At 39.5% G+C, this 19544-nt stretch overlaps 1 protein-coding gene across 2 annotated transcripts in view; it reads right to left on the bottom strand.

Moving 5' to 3' along the window:
• Window positions 1-14233, bottom strand: part of LOC121017611 (NXPE family member 3-like) — a 52411-nt gene extending 38178 nt beyond the window's left edge. For both annotated transcript variants that reach the window (XM_040455944.1, XM_040455945.1), the window contains exons 1-2: window positions 14188-14233; window positions 8775-8965 (exon numbers count right to left, since the gene is read on the bottom strand). In XM_040455944.1, the coding sequence (XP_040311878.1) occupies window positions 8775-8817 (43 nt within the window). In that variant the 5' untranslated portion in view covers window positions 8818-8965; window positions 14188-14233. The remainder of the gene's footprint in view (window positions 1-8774; window positions 8966-14187) is intronic.
• Window positions 14234-19544: the final 5311 nt, after the last annotated feature.

Below are 19544 nucleotides of genomic sequence, written 5' to 3' on the forward strand. Positions count from 1 at the left end.
AAGAAAGAAAGAAAGAAAGAAAGAAAGAAAGAAAGAAAGAAAGAAAGAGGAAGGGAAGGGGGAGAGCGAGACAAGGAAAAACAAATTACTACACAAGACACTAAGCCATAGTATTAGTTTTGAATATGAAGAAGGAAAAACTTACCTAATTACAAAAATATAAACACAGTTCATTGATATATCTAAAACTAATGTCAATCCACTGGGCAAATGGGAGTCTAGCTAGTTGCTCACTACCCTATTTTCTTTCCCGAAGACTGTTTCCCAAATTCCCTGTTTGGGCCACGAGTGGGTTGTGGATGTTGGAATTTGGGCAGCTAAGATGTATACCACTTCCATGCCTGGACATAAAACACCCCATATAATCCTCTATTCTCTCAATCTCTCAATCAATGGGCCAGATGCAGAGGATCCAGTAGTGACCCTGGGGAGGCCCTGAGGGACACTGGGGACTTAGGATAAAAGGGACCTTGATTCTGGAGTCAGAGCTTAAAGGACAGCAGTATGAAGGCTGTTCCCAATCGCTGACTGGACTTCAGGGGAGTTCAGAATAAACTTTGGTGTCAAGTCATTGAAATTCCAGGGCTGTTTTTATTTTGCAAAAGAAAAAGATGAAAGTAAAAAAATTTCAAAAAATTTTAACATTTATTTATTTTTGAGAGACAGAGTGTGAGCAGAGGAGGGGCAGAGAGAGAGGGAGACACAGAATCCAAAGCAGGCTCCAGGCTCTGAGCTGTCAGCACAGACCCAACGTGGGGCTCAAACTCACGAACCGCAAGATCATGACCTGAGCTGAAGTCAGACGCTTAACTGACTGAGCCATCCAGGCGCCCCAGCTGCTGAGTGTTTTTAAAGAATATTTCCATTTGTAAGATATCCACTTGGTTCTTTGTAGTATGTAAAGAATTCAAAGTAACATATACATAGATTAAGATAAAATTGACTTCCAGGAGGGATCTGAGCTTCCACTCCCACCTGGAAGCAACATGACAGAACAAGGTGGGATGAAGAATGCTAGTTTGCACTGTGTCCACTGCCCCTGGTGTCAGTAAGGCAAAGTGTGGACCTGAACTTCCACCTTTGTCCAGTGGAAATGAGACAATGAGAGTTGGTGCTCCATTGTCACCAGGCTGGCATCAGCAGGCTCCCAAGAGAGCTGAACATACATCCCATCTGGACCTGCTTGCTACACCTAAACAAGGTGACTGCCTTCTAAAAAGAAGAAAGGTCAAGTAAGATGCACAGTCTCATGACATAACACCCAGAGCGTCCAGTAAACAATAGAAAATCATTAATCAATACCAACAACCAGGATAATCACAACTGGAATGAGAAAAGATCATCATCAGGTGCCAATATCAAGAGAACTCAGATATTGGGGTGCATGGGTCTGACTTTGGCTCAGGTCATGATCTGTCAGTTTGTGAGTTCGAGTCCTGCATCAGGCTCTGCATTGGCAGTGTGGAGCCTGCTTCAGATTCTCTCTCTCTCCCTCTCTCTCTGTCCCTCCCCCACTTGTGCTTTCTCTCTCTTTCTCTCTCTCAAAATAAATAAATAAACTTAAAAAAAAGAGCACTCAGATGTTGGAATTATCTGATAAGGTTTTTTTTTTTTCAACGTTTATTTATTTTGGGGACAGAGAGAGACAAAGCATGAACGGGGGAGGGGCAGAGAGAGAGGGAGACACAGAACCGGAAACAGGCTCCAGGCTCCGAGCCATCAGCCCAGAGCCCGACGCGGGGCTCGAACTCACGGACCGCGAGATCGTGACCTGGCTGAAGTCGGACGCTTAACCGACTACGCCACCCAGGCGCCCCTGATAAGGATTTTTAAAACAACCATCATAAAAAATGCTTGAATGGGCCATATGAACACTACATATCTATTAGTATAGATACAATTTAAAAGATTGACACTTCCAAGTGTTGACAAGGATATAGAGCAACTGGAATTTCTAACCAATGATGGTAGGAATACAAAATGGTACAACTAGTTTGGAGAACATTTTGGCAGTTTCTTAAAAAGTTAAGTCGCTCAGTCAATTGAGCACCAACTTTAGTTCAGGTCACAATCTCGTGGTTTATGGGTCTGAGCCCCAAATCGGGTTTGCTGTTGTCAGCCTGTCAACATGGAGCCCACTTCAGATCCTCTGTCCCTGTCTCCATCTGCCTCTCTCCCACTTTCTCTCTCTCTCTCAAAAATAAATAAAACATTAAAAAAAAAAAGTTAAGCATATACCTACTATATGATCTAGCCATTGCACTTTAAGATATTTATTCAAGAGAAATGAAAGCATATCCCCATACAAAGACTTGTGCGCAAATATCCATAGCAGCTTTATTCGTGATAGCTAAAAATTGGAAAGAACCCAAACGTCCACTGACAGATGAATGGATAGTCAAGTAATGGTATATCCATACAGTGGAAAACTACACAGCAGTAAATGGGGAATGAGTTATTGTCACACACAGAAATGTTAATGAATGTCAAAATAATTATGTTGAGTGAAAGAAGCCACACAGAAAAAAGAGTATGTATTGTATGGCCACATTTGTGTAAAGTTCTAGCAAATGCAAACTAAGATAAAAAGACAGAAAAAAGATGTGTGGTTTCCTGGGGAGGGAGTGGGAGGTGGGCATGAGAAGGATTAGGAAGGGCCATGAGGAAACTTTCCTGGGTGTTGAGTATGTTAATTATCTTCTTTGTGAAGATTGTTTTCCAGGTGTACATATATGTTATAACTTATGAAATTGCATACTTTAAATATGTGTTTATGGTTTGTCAATTACACCTCAATACACTGTTTAAAAATAAAGGGGAGCCTCGGGGAACCTGGTGGCTCAGTGGGCTAAGTGTCTGACTCTTGATTTCAGCTCAGGTCATGCTCTCACAGTTGTGAGTCTAGCCCCCCGTCAAGCTCTGTGCTGGGAGCCTACTTAAGATTCTCTCTCCCTTTCCTGCTGCCCTTCCTCCCCTCAAAAAAAAATTTAAAATTAAAATTAAAATAAAGGGGAACCTCAAATTAGTCTAGTGACTGAGGGTGACGATATGGCAAATTTCTAAACTTTGCAGGAAGATAGGAATGTATCTGAGCTTCCCATTTCAGATCAGAGAGGATATGCTTAGATGAACATTCCTCAAAAACATGGTACGCAAGAGCTACAATTAGCTTGTTGCTAACTTTACAATTGAGTTCACAGAGAGTGTGATCCATTGAACATACGACTAGCTTTTCTATTCTACTTTCCTCCTCTCCAGAAGTCTTTGAGATTTGTAATATCTTTGCTCAAGGCACTGTTTCTTGGGACATACTTTTATTCTATATAACCACTAGAGATGTTAAAATGTTTTTCTTTTCTAAATGGAAGGTAACTCACAGGTCCTGTGACAGTTTTCTGTTTTCCATTAATCTTGACTATTAGAAACTGGCACACATGGAAGATATGGGGTTTGGATTAATTTAACTTTGGAGGAGCTGAGGAAACTACATGCATTGAGCAAGAAGTCATTCAGGATTTAGGTTCTAAAAGGACCACAGCCTACTCGCTGTTCAATAAGGGAAAGAAAAGAAAAGAAAAGAAAAGAAAAGAAAAGAAAAGAAAAGAGAAAAGAAAAGAAAAGAAAAGAAAAGAAAAGAAAAGAAAAGAAAAGAAAAGAAAAGAAAAGAAAGCAAAAGAAATTGAGGTGGAATGTGGGACAAAAGTTTGAATTTTATGTCATTTACAAGTTAATTTTACTTAAGAGAATAAATGGGGATTTTATTTATTAACTAATTGGGGGGTGCTTTTGTATATCAGAAACTGTATTATTTGAAAGGTTTTTTTTTTTAATTCTGTCATTTGACTCATTACATAACATCTGGTTACCTAAACTGGAAAGGCAGCTCAATGGTACTAATTACATTCACGTAGCTCTGACTCTTTCACTTACATGCCCTTGGAAAAGTCCCAGCATCCTGCCCCACCTCTCTACTGAAAACACAGGAGTCTTGTTTCTCAAAGCCCTCTCCTTGTTCACCTTTCCTTCATGAAGCTCCAAGTGTCCTGCTCTCTCCCTGCATAGACACTCACAGCGCATGTTGTCTCTCAGGTACTCCCACCAATGCAGAAGTGTGGAGACCCCATCATGTGGATATGGCCAGCCAGCAACCCAGGATGCTGTCAACAGTGGAGGAGTGGCCAGAGCAGGACAGGGACTGCCACACATCTCAGTGGTAGAAGCCAGAGGGGTTTGGGCCTGGAATCCCAGGGCAGAATGGGGGCTATGGGGACAGGGTTATAAGGAAAATGAAACACAGTACAGGGCTAACAGTTATAACTTAGAAAATGCCAGGCACTCTTTTATGTGCTTTATATATATTACTTCATTTACTTTTTACAAAATCTATGAAGTACTATTCTTATCTCCATTACAAAAGGGACACTGAGGTACTATACATATATAAACGTAATACAAAATGGATAAAAGACTTAAATGTAAGACCTTAAATCATGAAACTACTAGAAGAAAATTTAGGGAAATAACTTTTTAACATTGGTCTTGGCAATTATTTTTTTGGATATGACACCAAAAGCACAGGCAAAAACACAAATAGACATGTGTGACTGCATCAAACTAAAAAGTTTCTGTACAGCAAAGGAAACAATCAACAGAGTGAAAAGGCAACCTACAGAGTGTCTGCAAACCATATAATTGATATGGACTTAAGCTCCAAAATATATAAGTCCAACAATTCATTAACAAAAAAACCTAATACCCAGTTATAAAATGGGCTAAGGACTTGAGCAGACCTTTCTCCAAAGAAGACACACAAATGGCCAACAGGTATATGAAAAGATGCTCAACATCACTAATCATCAGAATGGAAATCACAGTATCACCTCACACTTGTCAGGATGACTATTATCAAACAACAACAACAATAACAACAACAAAATTGTCAAGGATGTGGGGCAATTGGAACCCTTGCACACTGTTGGTGAGAATGTAAAATGGTGCAGCTGCTATGGAATACAGAATGTATGTTCCCCCCTCCAAATTAAAAACAGGATCTAGCAATCCTACTTCTGGGTATTTATCCGAAAGAATTGAAATCAAGATCTTGAAGAGATGTTAACATTCCCATGATCATTGTAGCACTAGTCACGATAGCCAAGATGTGAAAACATCCATCGGCAGACGAAAAGATAAAGCATGGTATGTACATACAATGGAATGGAAGGAAATTCTGTAACAGAGACAGCATGGATGAGCCTTGAAGATATTATGCCAGGTGTGAGAAAACAGTCACAGAAAGACAAATATTGCATGATTCTGCTTATATGAAGTATCAAAAATAGTCAAATTTATAGACTTGAAAAGTGGAAATGTGTTTGCTAAGAGCTAGGGATGGGGGAAATGGAGAGTTACTAATCAATGAGCATAAAGTTTTAGTTAAGCAAGATAAATAAGTTCTAAACATCTGCTGTACAACATTTTACCTATAATACCATGTTGTATATTTTAAAAATTGTTAAGCAGGTAGATCTCACACTGTGTTCTTATCACAATAAAATTTTGAAATAAAAAAATTATTCATTTTCTTTTTTTTTTATTTTTATTTTTTAATTTTTTTTTTCAACGTTTATTTATTTTGGGGACAGAGAGAGACCGACCATGAACGGGGGAGGGGCAGAGAGAGAGGGAGACACAGAATCGGAAACAGGCTCCAGGCTCTGAGCCATCAGCCCAGAGCCCGACGCGGGGCTCGAACTCACGGAGCGCGAGATCGTGACCTGGCTGAAGTCGGACGCTTAGCCGACTGCGCCACCCAGGCGCCCCAAAAATTATTCATTTTCATCAAAAGACACAATTAGTGTGAAAGATAGTCATAACACAGGGCTGGAGAAGATATTTGTAACACACACACAACAAATGAAGGGGCTGTATCCGAAACCTATAAAGAATTCCTCCCACTTCATAGGAAAAAGACAGATGACCCAATTAGAAATGGACAGAAGAGGGGCGCCTGGGTGGCGCAGTCGGTTAAGCGTCCGACTTCAGCCAGGTCACGATCTCACTGTCCGTGAGTTCGAGCCCCGCGTCAGGCTCTGGGCTGATGGCTCGGAGCCTGGAGCCTGTTTCCGATTCTGTGTCTCCCTCTCTATCTGCCCCTCCCCCGTTCATGCTCTGTCTCTGTCTGTCCCATAAATAAAAAAAAAAAAAAAAGTTGAAAAAAAAAATTTAAAAAGAAATGGACAGAAGATACCTTAACAGGCATTTCGCAGTACAGGAAATTCAAATGACCAATAAATATATGAATAGATGCTGAACAGAATAAGTAAAAAAAGAACGAAAATGAAAACCACAATACATCCACATATTCAAAGAAAGGCTAAAACTAAGAAACAATACCAATGCTCGTGAGGATGTGAAGCGATTGAATCCCTCATACTGTTTTGGTGAGGGTATAAATTGGGAAAGCCACTTTGGAAAACTGGCAGTAAGTACCAAAGTTGAACATACGTATACCTTGGGACCAAGCAATTTAGCTTGTTGGTATATACCCAACAGAAAGGCATGCATGTGCACACTAAGAGACACGGACAAGAAGATTTATAGTAGCAATACTTAAAATAGTCAAAAACTGAAAACAACCCAATTGTCTATCAACCACTGCAATGATAAAGAAAGTGTTGTATTTTCATATACTGGAGTACCGTGAGATGAACATGAATAATAGCTTTACGCTACAATGTAGATGAATCTCACCAAAAAATATTGAATGAAGACACATCTTCTTAATGATAAAAAAAGAAGACACAAAAAAGCACACAGTGTATGATCACACTTCTATAAAATGTAAAATAAGGCAAAAATAAACTATAATGTTTACACCTGGAAAGAAGAGAGGGTGGTAGTGATGGGAATGAAGGCATGAGAGAAAGTTCCTAAGGATACTAGTAATGTCTACTTGACTTGAGTGATGATTCCACAGGTGTGTTATCTTTTATTTCATTGAGCACTTATGATTTATATATTTTCATGTATGTTACGGTTCAGGTTTTTTAAAAGGTGGAAAGTTTTAGCTCCAAGAAGTCTCACTCTTTCTCACAGTGAAAGGTTACTCTGGAAATGAAATCAACACTTTCCTTGGAACAGATTATTAAGGAATTAGGGTTTCCCTGCCAAACTCTTTCATACTTTTAGAATAAAGACCAATCTTGCCAGATCAACCACTTAAGTGAAACCAGAAATCCGTATTTTCATTTGAAAGCCCCTACTGTTTAACTATCAACAACCCATTCAGCATTGTTTAAACAGTCCAAACAAAATGTATCTGTAGCTATATTAAGCCCCAGATCTCCACTTTTGACTTAGGGGCAAACAGAGAAATGCCTTCTCTAGGAGATATTCTTAGCTTCTTACCATACTCATATTTCCAAAAGACACAGCAAAAGTCACTCCAGCCAAATACCCACTCTATTTTCAGAAAGGGATTCCCACCCCCACCCCCTCCCCCCGCCCCCGCTCTGCTAAAAAGCAGAGACAACACCATAGGTTTCCATCTCTTTCTCTTACAGTGGGATAGAAAGTAAACACTTTTTTCTGAAAAAATTTTTAACATTTAGTTATTTTTTGAGAGACAGAGAGAGGCTTAGCATGAGTTGGGGAGGGGCAGAGAGAGGGAGAGGGAGACACAGAATCTGAAGCAAGCTCCAGTCTCTGAGCTGTCAGCACAAAGCCTGATACGGGGCTTGAACTCACCAACTGCAAGATCGTGACCTGAGCAGAAGTCAGCCAGTTAACCGACTGAGCCACACAGGTGCCCCCAAGAAAGGAAACACTTTTGAAGGGTGAGGAGAGCTAAGAACCATGGGGAATTGCTTATTTTTGTTCTCCACAGGAATTTCCCTGAAATGATCTCTTCTGGGTTTGTGTTTTGGATTCCCTAATAGACCCTAACACCTAACAATTCACCCTCCTCCTAAGAATGATGTTTCACCCTGTAATGGCTGCCCCTGGAGTCACAGGAGGCACAGGTAAGGAGATGGAGAGCTTCCCTCAGTTGCACAGGAAGAAAACACAGGAGCCAGTGATGAGAGGCAGTGGAGGCAAGGGAGGTACTCCCCGGAGCCAGAAACACCAACCTGACAGTCAGAATCTTGCACTCCATGAATGGATCCATGACAGCCTAGACGTTTCTCTTAAATACTCAGCATGAACCATGGACCCAGGTACAGCATAAAACAATAAAAGTTTAATAGGCCTTTGCAGCATTAAAGAGTGAGTTCACTCTGGTAACTTCCTGAGAGAAGGCATGGAAATTGTTATATGGCATATATGCATGTTCTGCCTGATACTGCCAATTCTTCCAAGCCCTGTGTCTCTCTTTTCTACCTTTCTAAGTCCTAGTTCCTCATCCACTCCCACCCCCCATCCCCTGAATCCTGGAGTCTCACTTTCTGTCCTTTGAAACCAATACAACTTCCTGTAAACAGGCAGATTTCATTCTGGTGTGCCAAAAACCAATCCCCCACTCCCACTCTGGGTCTTTGCACAAAGCTTGGCTTACACATCTGAGGAAATACCTTTCTCGCCACGGTTTTAGATAATAATTCATCATATCCGAAACAATCTCACTATCCGTGAGAGAATTTACATTTTGTCATTCATTTGTAAATTTTCACAAAATGTATTTGGTGTTCATTGTAGTTGTTTTATTGATATATTGTGACTCCATAATGGGAGGACTTTGGCATGACAAATTCCCACTATAGGAAGAGGGTATCTACCTGAGAGAGTCAGAGTGGATTCTTCCCAAGAACAACGATTCATAAGAATAGCAGAGATAAGAGGCAGCTACTTCTCCTAGGGCTGAGATCCAGATCTTTTGGAGATGACTCAAGTCACGGCCCACTGAATGGCAGAGAAGTCACTGTGGAGTTACAGCAGCCGAACTTGCTGTAAATCTACCCTCTGGAACCTGCTGGAAATAAATCAGTACTTTAGGGTGCTACTGAGAGACCTTCAGGGGGAACCCCACGTGAATGCAAAAAACTGCACCCAGCTCTGTAGGAAACCCACAGAGCACTCATCTAAAGCATTTGTCAGTTACCTCAGCAACCTGGATGTGTTAGGAGCTACACCCACCCAGATCTAGTGTTACACCTTGGACCAATTTTAGATTTCCTCCTTGGCCACTTCAAAATATTCTCAAGCTGCAACTTTTCCAGTGCCCACTTCCACAAGCAAATTTCAGGTCTTTTTCAATATATAGGGCCATGTTTATTGTAGTGTGCTACGGTTTTATTAGGTTTGTATCTTTTTTTAATGTGTCATTGACAAAGTTTTTGAAGATTATACCCCTAATCCCATTTCCCCCCTAAACCCTGTAGTTTTCACTGTGTGATTTTAGTAATTTTTACGAATGCTTATGTTGTGTTATTGCAGAATTGACTGCTTATACAACTCTAGGCTAAAACATTTTAAAATATTGATGAAATGGGTGATTTTCTAGGAAATTTTCAAAATTGATATAAGAAGTTAAAATCCTGAACTTATCACAAATCACAAATGAGATTTTTTTAAGGTTTACAACAATATACTTCCAAGAAAGATATCAGATCTAATTGGCTTTGAGGGTAAATTCTTTCAAATGTTCTAGAAATAAATCATTTCTATACTGTAAAAACTGCTGCAGAACATTGGGGAAAGTGGAGTATTTCCCAAGTCATTTTATGAAGCTAACAGAAACCTGGACACCAACTCCTGGCTAACACACACAACATAGAAAAAAATACAAAACCTTACATTAATCTCATTTAAAGGTATAGATATAATGATTATAAAAAAATAAGCAAATCAGATTCAACATTTTAATGATACTGTGACCAATTTGGATTTATTATAGCATAAGACTAGCTAAACATTAGAAAATCTATTAATATAGTTTATTGTATAAAAAGGAGAAAGGACAATTCAAATAGATGCAAATCAGTATTCTGTGAAATTAAAACAGACAACATTTATCTTAACAAACAAAAGCGCTAGAAAAGTAGAAGCAAATACTTCTATATCATGAAAAAATATTTTAAATCTATCTCAAACCAACAACTAATATCAAAGATAAAGGATAAAACACCAAACATTTTTTTTAAGGTTTTTAAGTAATCTCTACACCCAACATGGGGCTCGAATTCACAATCCCAAAATCAAGAGTCACATGCTCTATCAACTGATGAGCCAGCCAGGTCCCCTCCCCCCCCCCCCCGCCAACTTTTCTGTTAGAGAATATGGTATCATTATTATAATACTAGGATTATAAAATGCTTACTGTGTACCAGCCAATATTGTAAGAATTTTACATTTGGTAGTTAAATCCTATGATGGAACTATGCCCAAGATTGCACGGTAAGGCATAAACAAAATTTCTGTTATTCATGTATGATATCATTACCTAAAAACCCAAGGAAGCACCTGAAAATTGTTAGAGTCAATTATAACTCAGTAACATGGCTAGTTATAAAATATTTAAACAAAAACTAATAGCTTTCCCTTATACTTTCCTGCATACTACCAATGATCAGTCACCAAAGTTTCAACAGAAACAACTTTTAATTTTCTAGAAATGAAGTGATAAAAGTATAATATGTATATAAATTCAACTTCAAAACTTTACTAAATGACATGGAAGAAGAGTTAAATAAATAGACATATGTTCTTGGACAGGAATACACAGTATTGTAAATATGTTCAACTTAAATGCAATTATGATTAAAATTCCAAAGGGGTATTTTTTTTAAGATTTTATTTTTAAGTAATATCTACACCCAACATGGGGCTCAAACTCACAACCCCAAGATCAAGAGTCGCACACTCCACCAACTGAGCCAGCCAGGTGCCCCCAAAGGGGTAGTTTTAATCTAACAAAATAATCATTGGGTTCATCTAGGAGAAAAATGTTAAAAAATCACCAAGAAAATGCTTAAATAATGAGGTACTCTGATATTAAAATGTGTACTAAACTAAAATGTGCTCTAAACTACAATAGATAAAAAAACATGTTATACTGAAAACAGACTAGAGAGGCTAATAATACTGCAAAATCCAACCACATGCTGGAGAGAAAGCCTGGCCTCAGACCATATGATAAAGGCAGCATTTCAAACCAGCGCAGAATAAAGACATTATTCAATAAATGGTATTGTGATAACTTGGGTAAAAAATTTTAATTAAAGAGTTAAAATTTTGATAGTAAAACAAAAAACCTATTATTTTTGGAAGTAAAAATTTACTTGATCTTGCATTGGAAAGGACTTTTTATTGTAGTACAAAATACATAACATGAAGTTCATCATTTTAACATTTTAAAGTGTACAATTCAGTGACATTAAGTACATTCACAATATTGTGCAACCATTCCCACTACTTCCAGATCTTTTAATCACCCCAAAGAAAACCCCATATCCATTAAGCATTCACTCCCCATTCCCCCCTCCTTCCCTCTGGCAACCACTAACTTTCTGTCTGTATGGATTTGCCCATTCTACACACTTCATATAAATAGAAACATATGATAAGTAGCCTTTTGTTTTTGGCTTCTTTCATTTCCAAACTCATTCATGTTTCAGCGTGAATCAGGACTTCATCACTTTTAACAGCTGAATGATATTCCATTGTATATAGATATATTAGTTTTTGTTTGTCATTCATCAGTTGATGGACATTTGAGTTGTTTCCACCTTTCAGCTACTGTGAATAGTACTGCTACAACCATTTGTGTACGTTTTTCTGTGGTGGACATATGTTTTAAATTCTCTTGATTTATGGATTTTAGGAGTGATTTCCCTTTCTGCAAAAAGGCCATTGGGATTTTTATAAGGATTGCACTGAACCTGTAGATCACTTTGCAGTATGATAGACAGTATGGCCATCTTAACCATATTAAGTCTTTTAACAACCCATGAATATGGATGTGTTTCCATTTATTTAGATCTTCTTTAATTTCTTTCAGCAATTTTTTTTTGTAATTTTCCTTATACAAGTCTCACACCTCCTTGGTTAACTTTATTTCTAAGTATATTATTCTTTTTATGTATTATAAATGGTATTGTTATTTAAATGTCCTTTTTAGATTAATTGCTAATGAATATAAATACAACTGATTTTTGTGTGTTGATTTTGTGTCCTGCAACTTTGCTGAATTGGTTTATTAGCTCTAATAGTGTTTTCATGGATTCTTTGGGATTTTATAAATACACACACACACACATACACACACACACACACACACACACACACATATATATATATATACACAGAGAGAGAGAAAAATATATATACACACACACACATAACCATGTTATCTGCAAATAAATATAGTTTTATTTCATTTACAATTTAGATGTGTTTTATTTTTCTTGCCTAGTTGCTCTGGCTAGAACTTCTAATTCAACGCTGAATAGACGTGGTAAAAATCAGGCATCCTTTTCTTGTTATCATGAAAGTGTTGGATTTTGTCAAATGCTTTTTTTGTATCAATTGAGATGATCATGTGGGAATTTTTTTTTCCTTCTTTCTCCTATTGTGGTGTATTACAGTGATTGATTTTTGTAAATTGAACCATCTTTGCATTCCTGGGTTAAATCCCACTTTATCACAGTATATAATCCTTTCAATATGTTGCTGGATTTAGTTCACTAATACTTTGTTGAAGGTTTTTGCATCTATGTTCATAAAGAATATTGGTTTGCAGTTTTCTTTCCTTGCAATGTATTCTTATAGCTTTGTTATAAGGATAATGCTGGACTAACAGAATAAATTAGGAAGTGTTTCTTCCTCTCCTATTTTTTGAAGGAGGTTGAGAAGAATTGGTATTCATACTTCTTTTTTTTTTTTTAATTTTTTTTAACGTTTATTTATTTTTGAGACAGAGAGAGACAGAGCATGAACAGGGGAGGGTCAGAGAGAGAGAGGGAGACACAGAATCTGAAACAGGCTCTGGGCTCTGAGCTGTCAGCACAGAGCCTGATGCAGGGCTCGAACTCACAGACTGCGAGATCATGACCTGAGCCCAAGTCGGCCGCCTAACCGACTGAGCCACCCAGGCGCCCTGGTATTCATACTTCTTTAAATGTTTGGTAGAATTTTTCACTGGATAATACCAGTAAAGCCCTCTGGTCCTGGACTTTTCCTTTTGTGAAAGTCTTTGATTACTGATTCAATCTCCTAACTTGTTATAGGTCTATTCAGATTTTTTATTTCCTCTTGAATCAGTTTTGGTACATTGTGTGTTTCTAAGAATTTGTCCATTTCATCTAGATTATTTAATTTGTTGGCAACTATTCAGAATATTCTTACAATCTTTTTCTTTTTCCTGTAAGGTCAATAGTAATGTTATCTGAAACTCATTTCTGATTTTATTTATTTGAGTCTTGTTTCATAGTCAGTTGGGCTAAAAATTTGTTGATTTTGTTGATATTTTTAAGGAACCAACTTGTGGTTTAATGGATTTTCCCTATTATTTTGAATTCTCTACTACTTTATTTTGTATTCTCTATCTCCACTCTAATGTTTATTATATCCTTCCTTCTGTTCTCTTTAGGTTTAGTTTGCTCTTTTTCTAGTGTGTGTGTCGGAGGGGTGGTTGGGGGGGTACTTTCTAAGCCTGACACTGAAGGGCAAAATCATAAAAAACTTGAAAGTTTAATTACAAGAAAAAAAACTTAACTTGTACATCAAAAAACATAGGAATTGGGGCGCCTGGGTGGCTCAGTCGGTTAAGCGTCCGACTTCGGCTCAGGTCATGATCTCGTGGTTTGTGAGTTCGAGCCCCACATCAGGCTCTGTGCTGATAGCCTGGAACCTGGAACCTGCTTCAGATTCTGTGTCTCCCTTTCTCTCTGCCCCTTCCTTGCTCATGCTCTGTCTCACTCTGTCTCTCAAAAATAAATTAATGTTTAAAAAAATTAAAAAAACCCACAGGAATAAAAGACAAAAAGCAAACTGAAAAAAACATTTGAAACCCGACTCAGACAAAGGTTAACATTCTAACAGCTCCTACAAACAGTAAAATGAACATCTTAGCAGAAAAGTGAGCAATAGACAGGCTTAAGAAAAAGAGTAAAAGAAAAATCATCCTAATGGTTACTAAACATATAATTAAACCCTCAATCATAATTGTAAAAGAAATTAAAATAGGGGCACCTGAGTCTCAGTCAGTTAAGCGTTCAACTCCTGGTTTTGGTTCAGGTCACGATCTCACAGTTCATGGGATGGAGGCCCACATCAGGTTCTTTGGTGACAGCATGGAATCTGCTTGGGATTCTCTCTCCTCTCTCTCTCTCTGCTCCTACCCCTACTCCGTCTCTGTCTCTGAAAATAAATAAACATTTAAAAAATTTTTAAAGGATATTAAAAAAAAGACATAATATTTTTCTGTTTTTTTATTGAAGTGAAATTCACATAACACAAAATTAATCATTTTAAAGTGAGCAATTCAGTGGCATTTAGTACTTTCACGGTGTTATGTAACTACCACATCCATCTAGTTCCAAAACATTTTCTTTACCCCAAAAGGAAAGCTAGTGCCCATTAAGCAGTTACTCCTCACCCCCCTCCTCCCAGCTGCTAGCACCATCAATATACATATTTTTCCACCAAAGAGAAAATAAAGCAGTGATAACTCACATATCGGTATGTCAGAATCACCTGGGAAGCCTCAAAAATTCCAATGCCGAAGGTCACATCCCAGACCAATTAAATCAGAATCTTTGGGAGTGGGACCAGGGTATCAGTATTTTTTAAGGTTCCCCACATGATTCCTATGTATAGTCAGAGTTGAGAATCACTAATTTAAAAGGGGGATAATATCTAACATTAATTCAAGTGAGAGTATATCCTAGTATAGGGTGCTGTGTAATTTGTGCAACTTTTTGAAAGAGCTGTCTGGCAGTAATAATAGCTCACATTTATTGAGCTCTTATCATGTTCCAGACACTAGGCTAAGTGTGTTATTAGTTCTTTCAATCCTCACAGCTGCCCATGAAGCAGTATGCTATCACCTTCATTTTATAGATGCAGAAAACAGAGTTACAGAGGGACTAAATGATGTAACTAAATTACAGAGCATATAAGTGTTTTTAATACATGCTTTTGCCACTACTCTACACTGTGGACTGCCATCCTTTAAAATGCTCCTTCTAGAAAGTTATCCTATCTAGAAAGTGCATATCCTGGATATGCCAAGAATTTTCAGTCCATACTGTTTAAAAATGAAAATTGAAAACAATTTAAATAACCAGGTGTACAATAGGAAATTATTAAATTACATAAATTAAATGACTGAATATTAGGTAGTTTTATTTTTTTATTCTATTCTATTCTACTCTATTTTATTATTTTAGTAAGCTTCATGCCCAGCATGGAGCCCAAACTCATGACCCTGAGATCAAGACCTGAGCTGAGATCAAGAGTCAGACAGCCAACCAACTAAGCCACCCAGGTACCCCCTAGGTAGCTCTTTTAAATGGGTAGTTGAATGTATGTATGTACATAGTTGAATTATCGGTAGGCCAAAAAACCAAATAGTATGCACAATCTCTCTCTCTCTCTCTCTCTCTGTCTCTCTCTCTCTCTCTATATATATGTATATATACGTGGAGCCTGCTTTGGATTCTCTCTCTCCCTCTGCCCCTCTCCCTGACTTGTTCTCTTTCTCTCTCTCTAAAAAATAAAATAAGTTTAAAGGGGTCTCATCCCAAGCACTTCCCAACCCTCAGCTACTCGCCCTTTGCTTCTCTCTTCCTTTCATTTCCTACCCCCCCCCCCCCCCCCGGGCTCTCCTCCTCTCCATTCCTTCTCCTTCGATCTCCTTTCCCTTCTACCCTTTACCACTCTGGGCCCTCAGTGCATTTGGAGGCAGGAAGTTCAAAGACAGCAGCAGGAATTGTGCAGGAGTGCATGGCTGCCTGCCTGGTGGGGGCAAAAAGGGGCATGGGAGGTGGTGAACGGGGTCCCCACCAAGAACAACTCTTGGCTGTTTGCACCACGTACACACTTGGCTGGGAGGAAATGAAATAAAGCACAAGGAAACAAAAATGAAAGCAACAGGCACAGAATTTGTGGCAGGGTTTTCCAAATAAAGAGGCAAGAGGGAATCTGTGTCCATGTTTACAATTTTTTTTTAAGTTTATTTAGAGAGGGGGAGAGAGAGAGAGAGAGATTGAGCATGAGCAGGGAAGGGGCAGAGAGAGAGGGAAAGACAGAGAATCCTAAGCTGGTTCTGACAGGGTCTGACAGGGGTTAGATCCCATGACCCTGCAATCGTGACCTGAGCTGAAATCAAGAGTTGGACGCTTAACTGACTGAGTCACGCAGGCACCCCTCATGTTTATAAATTTTTTCTTTTACTTAAAAAAATCCTTATTACAATATATTTTTTTTAATTTTTGTTTTTCAACGTTTATTTATTTTTGGGACAGAGAGAGACAGAGCATGAACGGGGGAGGGGCAGAGAGAGAGGGAGACACAGAATCAGAAACAGGCTCCAGGCTCTGAGCCATCAGCCCAGAGCCTGACACGGGGCTCGAACTCACGGACCGCGAGATCGTGACCTGGCTGAAGTCGGACGCTCAACCGACTGCGCCACCCAGGCGCCCCAAAAAAATCCTCATTACAATAAAGTGACATTAGACATTTTATGATTTTTAGAAAAATAGCCACAAATCTGTAAATGTAAATCTGTCCTTAAACCATTCCGTGTCACTTTTTTTTTTATAATTTAACTTTATTTTTTATTTTTTAAAATTTACATCCAAATTAGTTAGTATATAGTGAAGCAGTGATTTCATGTTTATAATTTTTTAACTCAAGGAAACAAAGTGGGTCTGAGATATGGATTGTGAGAAAGTGGAAGTCTCCCTCCCTCCTGCCAGAGTCTTGAGCAGCCTGTCAGAGTAATTCAGGGCTATGCCCCCAACCAGCCCCAGGACCTCTCCCAGTCGTGACTGGCAGGACCAACTACAACATGTGGGGGCCCTGTACAAAATGAAAATGTGGGGCCCTTTGTTCAAAAATTATTACAAATTTCAAGATGGGGACAGCACACATTAAACCCAGCACAGGCCCTTCTGAGCACGGGACCCTGTGTGACTGTACAGTTTGAGCACCCATGAAGTCAGCTCTGATGAAAAGCAATAGTAATATGGACAGGACTGACAACACACAGGAACCGACCCAGGCAGTAGAGTAAATGACAGTCACAAAGGAAATTAGGCAGTCGGGGTCCCACAGTGGGGTCTGTGAACTATCTGAAGTATTTAAAATACTTAGTAGAAGGGCACTTGGGTGGCTCAGTCGGTTAAGCAACTGATTTTGGCTCAGGTCATGATCTCACGGTTTGTGAGTTTGAGCCCCACATCAGGCTCTGTGTTGACAGCTCGGAGCCTGGAGCCTGCTTCAGATTCTGTGTCTACCTCTCTCTCTGCCCTCCCCTTTTGCACTCCGTCTCTCTCTCTCTCTCAAAAAATAAATAAACATTAAAAAAATTTTTTTAATAAAATACTTAGTAGAAATGGATGTTGAAGGTATCCAATGATACTGGAAATAGAAATGAAAAATTTTAATAAATTTGAAACAAAAATGGGGGAAAGGTTACATCATATTATAACATTGTAAAAAGAGACTAAAAATAGGGTGTCTCAGTCCTGGCTGCTGTACCAAAGTACCATAGCCTGGTGGCTCAGATACAACAGAAATTTAGTTCTGGAGCCTGGAAGTCCAAGATCGGAGTGCCAGGATGGTCAGGTTCTGGTGAAAGCCCTCTTTTGAGTTGAGACTGCTGACTTCTAGTTTTATCCTCATGTGGTAGAGAAAAGAGACAAGAAGGAAGCTCTCCCCAGTCTCTTCTTATTGTGGCCCTAATCCCACTCACAGGGCTCCACCCTCAGGACCTCATCACCTCCCAAAGGCCCCACCTACTACCATCACATTTGGGGTTAGGATTGCAACATATAAAAGGGGGTGAGGGGAGACATTTAGTCCATAACAAAGGGGGTCATTGGTGATGAAAACGTTAAAGAATCATGAAATAATATTAACTCATATCTTCATTAGAATCTAATCAACCTGGGAAGAGTTTTCAAGGGAAAAGTCAGAATCAGAAAGGACTCTCTCCCATGTCCAACCCAGGAAAGTTCTCCTTGATGGGCCCAACCCCCTCTGTCCCTGAGATGATTTAGAACTTGGTTGAACCCCATGATCTAGCATACACCCCTCTGGGTTCATATTACCATCCCACCTCCATCTTAGCCCCTTTCTGGTCTCCCACCCTTCCTCTCTTTGGAGTATCTGCCAAGACTTGCCCAGGCCTTTATTCTTTCTGCAGTGGCTCCATTGTCATTTATTTGAGGAGAGAAAAGAAAGGGTCACCAAAATTGGCTTCCTTACCTCTCATGGGTGGTTTTATGGTAAGGGAGGTGGGGATGATGGAGAGGGAGGGGTAATTGGGAAATAGATGATACTGGATTTGTGGACCTGAATTTTATTTGATTTTGTTTTGCCCAATTTTGAGAAAATAAAGCCCCAGTTTATGAACATAATCTTAGTTTGCAAGGCAAGGGGCTAAATTCTAATGACAGCCCTGAGCTGAGGTTTGAGGGACTGAATAGAGAATGAGGATGAGCTGATATTTTCAAATACAAGTAATACAGGGCTGTAACTCCACAAATGCAAGAAATTGTTGTTTAACAAGTCCACAGTGGTGCCAACTGGACTCCCATCCATTCAGGCCCTATAGGATCATGTGCACCAGGAGCTCTGGGAATTTACACATCTCCATCTTACCATCAGGATCGTTTAAATACAGATGCTTGCCCCAATCACACTCACCTCTAATGAAGGCAGGAGAGCCCCTCCTTACTCTAGCTCCCAGTCGGCTTGGTCACTTGCTGCTGACTGGCTGGCCCTGGGCCTTGGCTTTCCAGCTCACTGTGCCACACCTCTGAGGCCACATTTGCCCACCCTCACCTGCCACACTCCCAGCTCCACTGCCTTGACCTGGAAGGGACTCAAGCTCATAACTGCTCAGGGCCTTTCAGATCCTACCGCAAGTTGCTCCTGTTATCTGCCAACAACCCTCCTCCCTCATTTCTAAACAATGTCAGCTCCTGGCTCAGTGTCACTCTCTCCAATTCCCTACCTGTCCTAACACTCAGCAATTTCAAAATCCATGTGGGTGAATCTTTCAACACCACAGCCTTTCACTTCCGTGAGCTGCTCTCCACCGACGATGCTGTCATCCACCTTCCTTAGTCACTCTTTCTGGGATGACCATTTCACACCTGGGCCTGTGTCCTCAAACTCCAAATACATCATCTCCCCCTCTCTCCTAGGCAATGGCTGTAGTCCCCAATTCTGAAAATATTTCAGACTCCCCCGCCCGCATTTCTACCCAGCTACTATCAGCATCTGTGTCCATATAACCAGCCTGCCCATCAGTTGCCATGAATGAACCGTCCATATTCTTATCTAAAGACCATCCTTCACTAGACCCCATCCTCCCT

This window comes from Herpailurus yagouaroundi, unplaced genomic scaffold, assembly GCF_014898765.1.
Source record: "Herpailurus yagouaroundi ecotype Mexico unplaced genomic scaffold, PumYag 216, whole genome shotgun sequence".
Classification (NCBI taxonomy): Eukaryota; Metazoa; Chordata; class Mammalia; order Carnivora; family Felidae; genus Herpailurus; species Herpailurus yagouaroundi.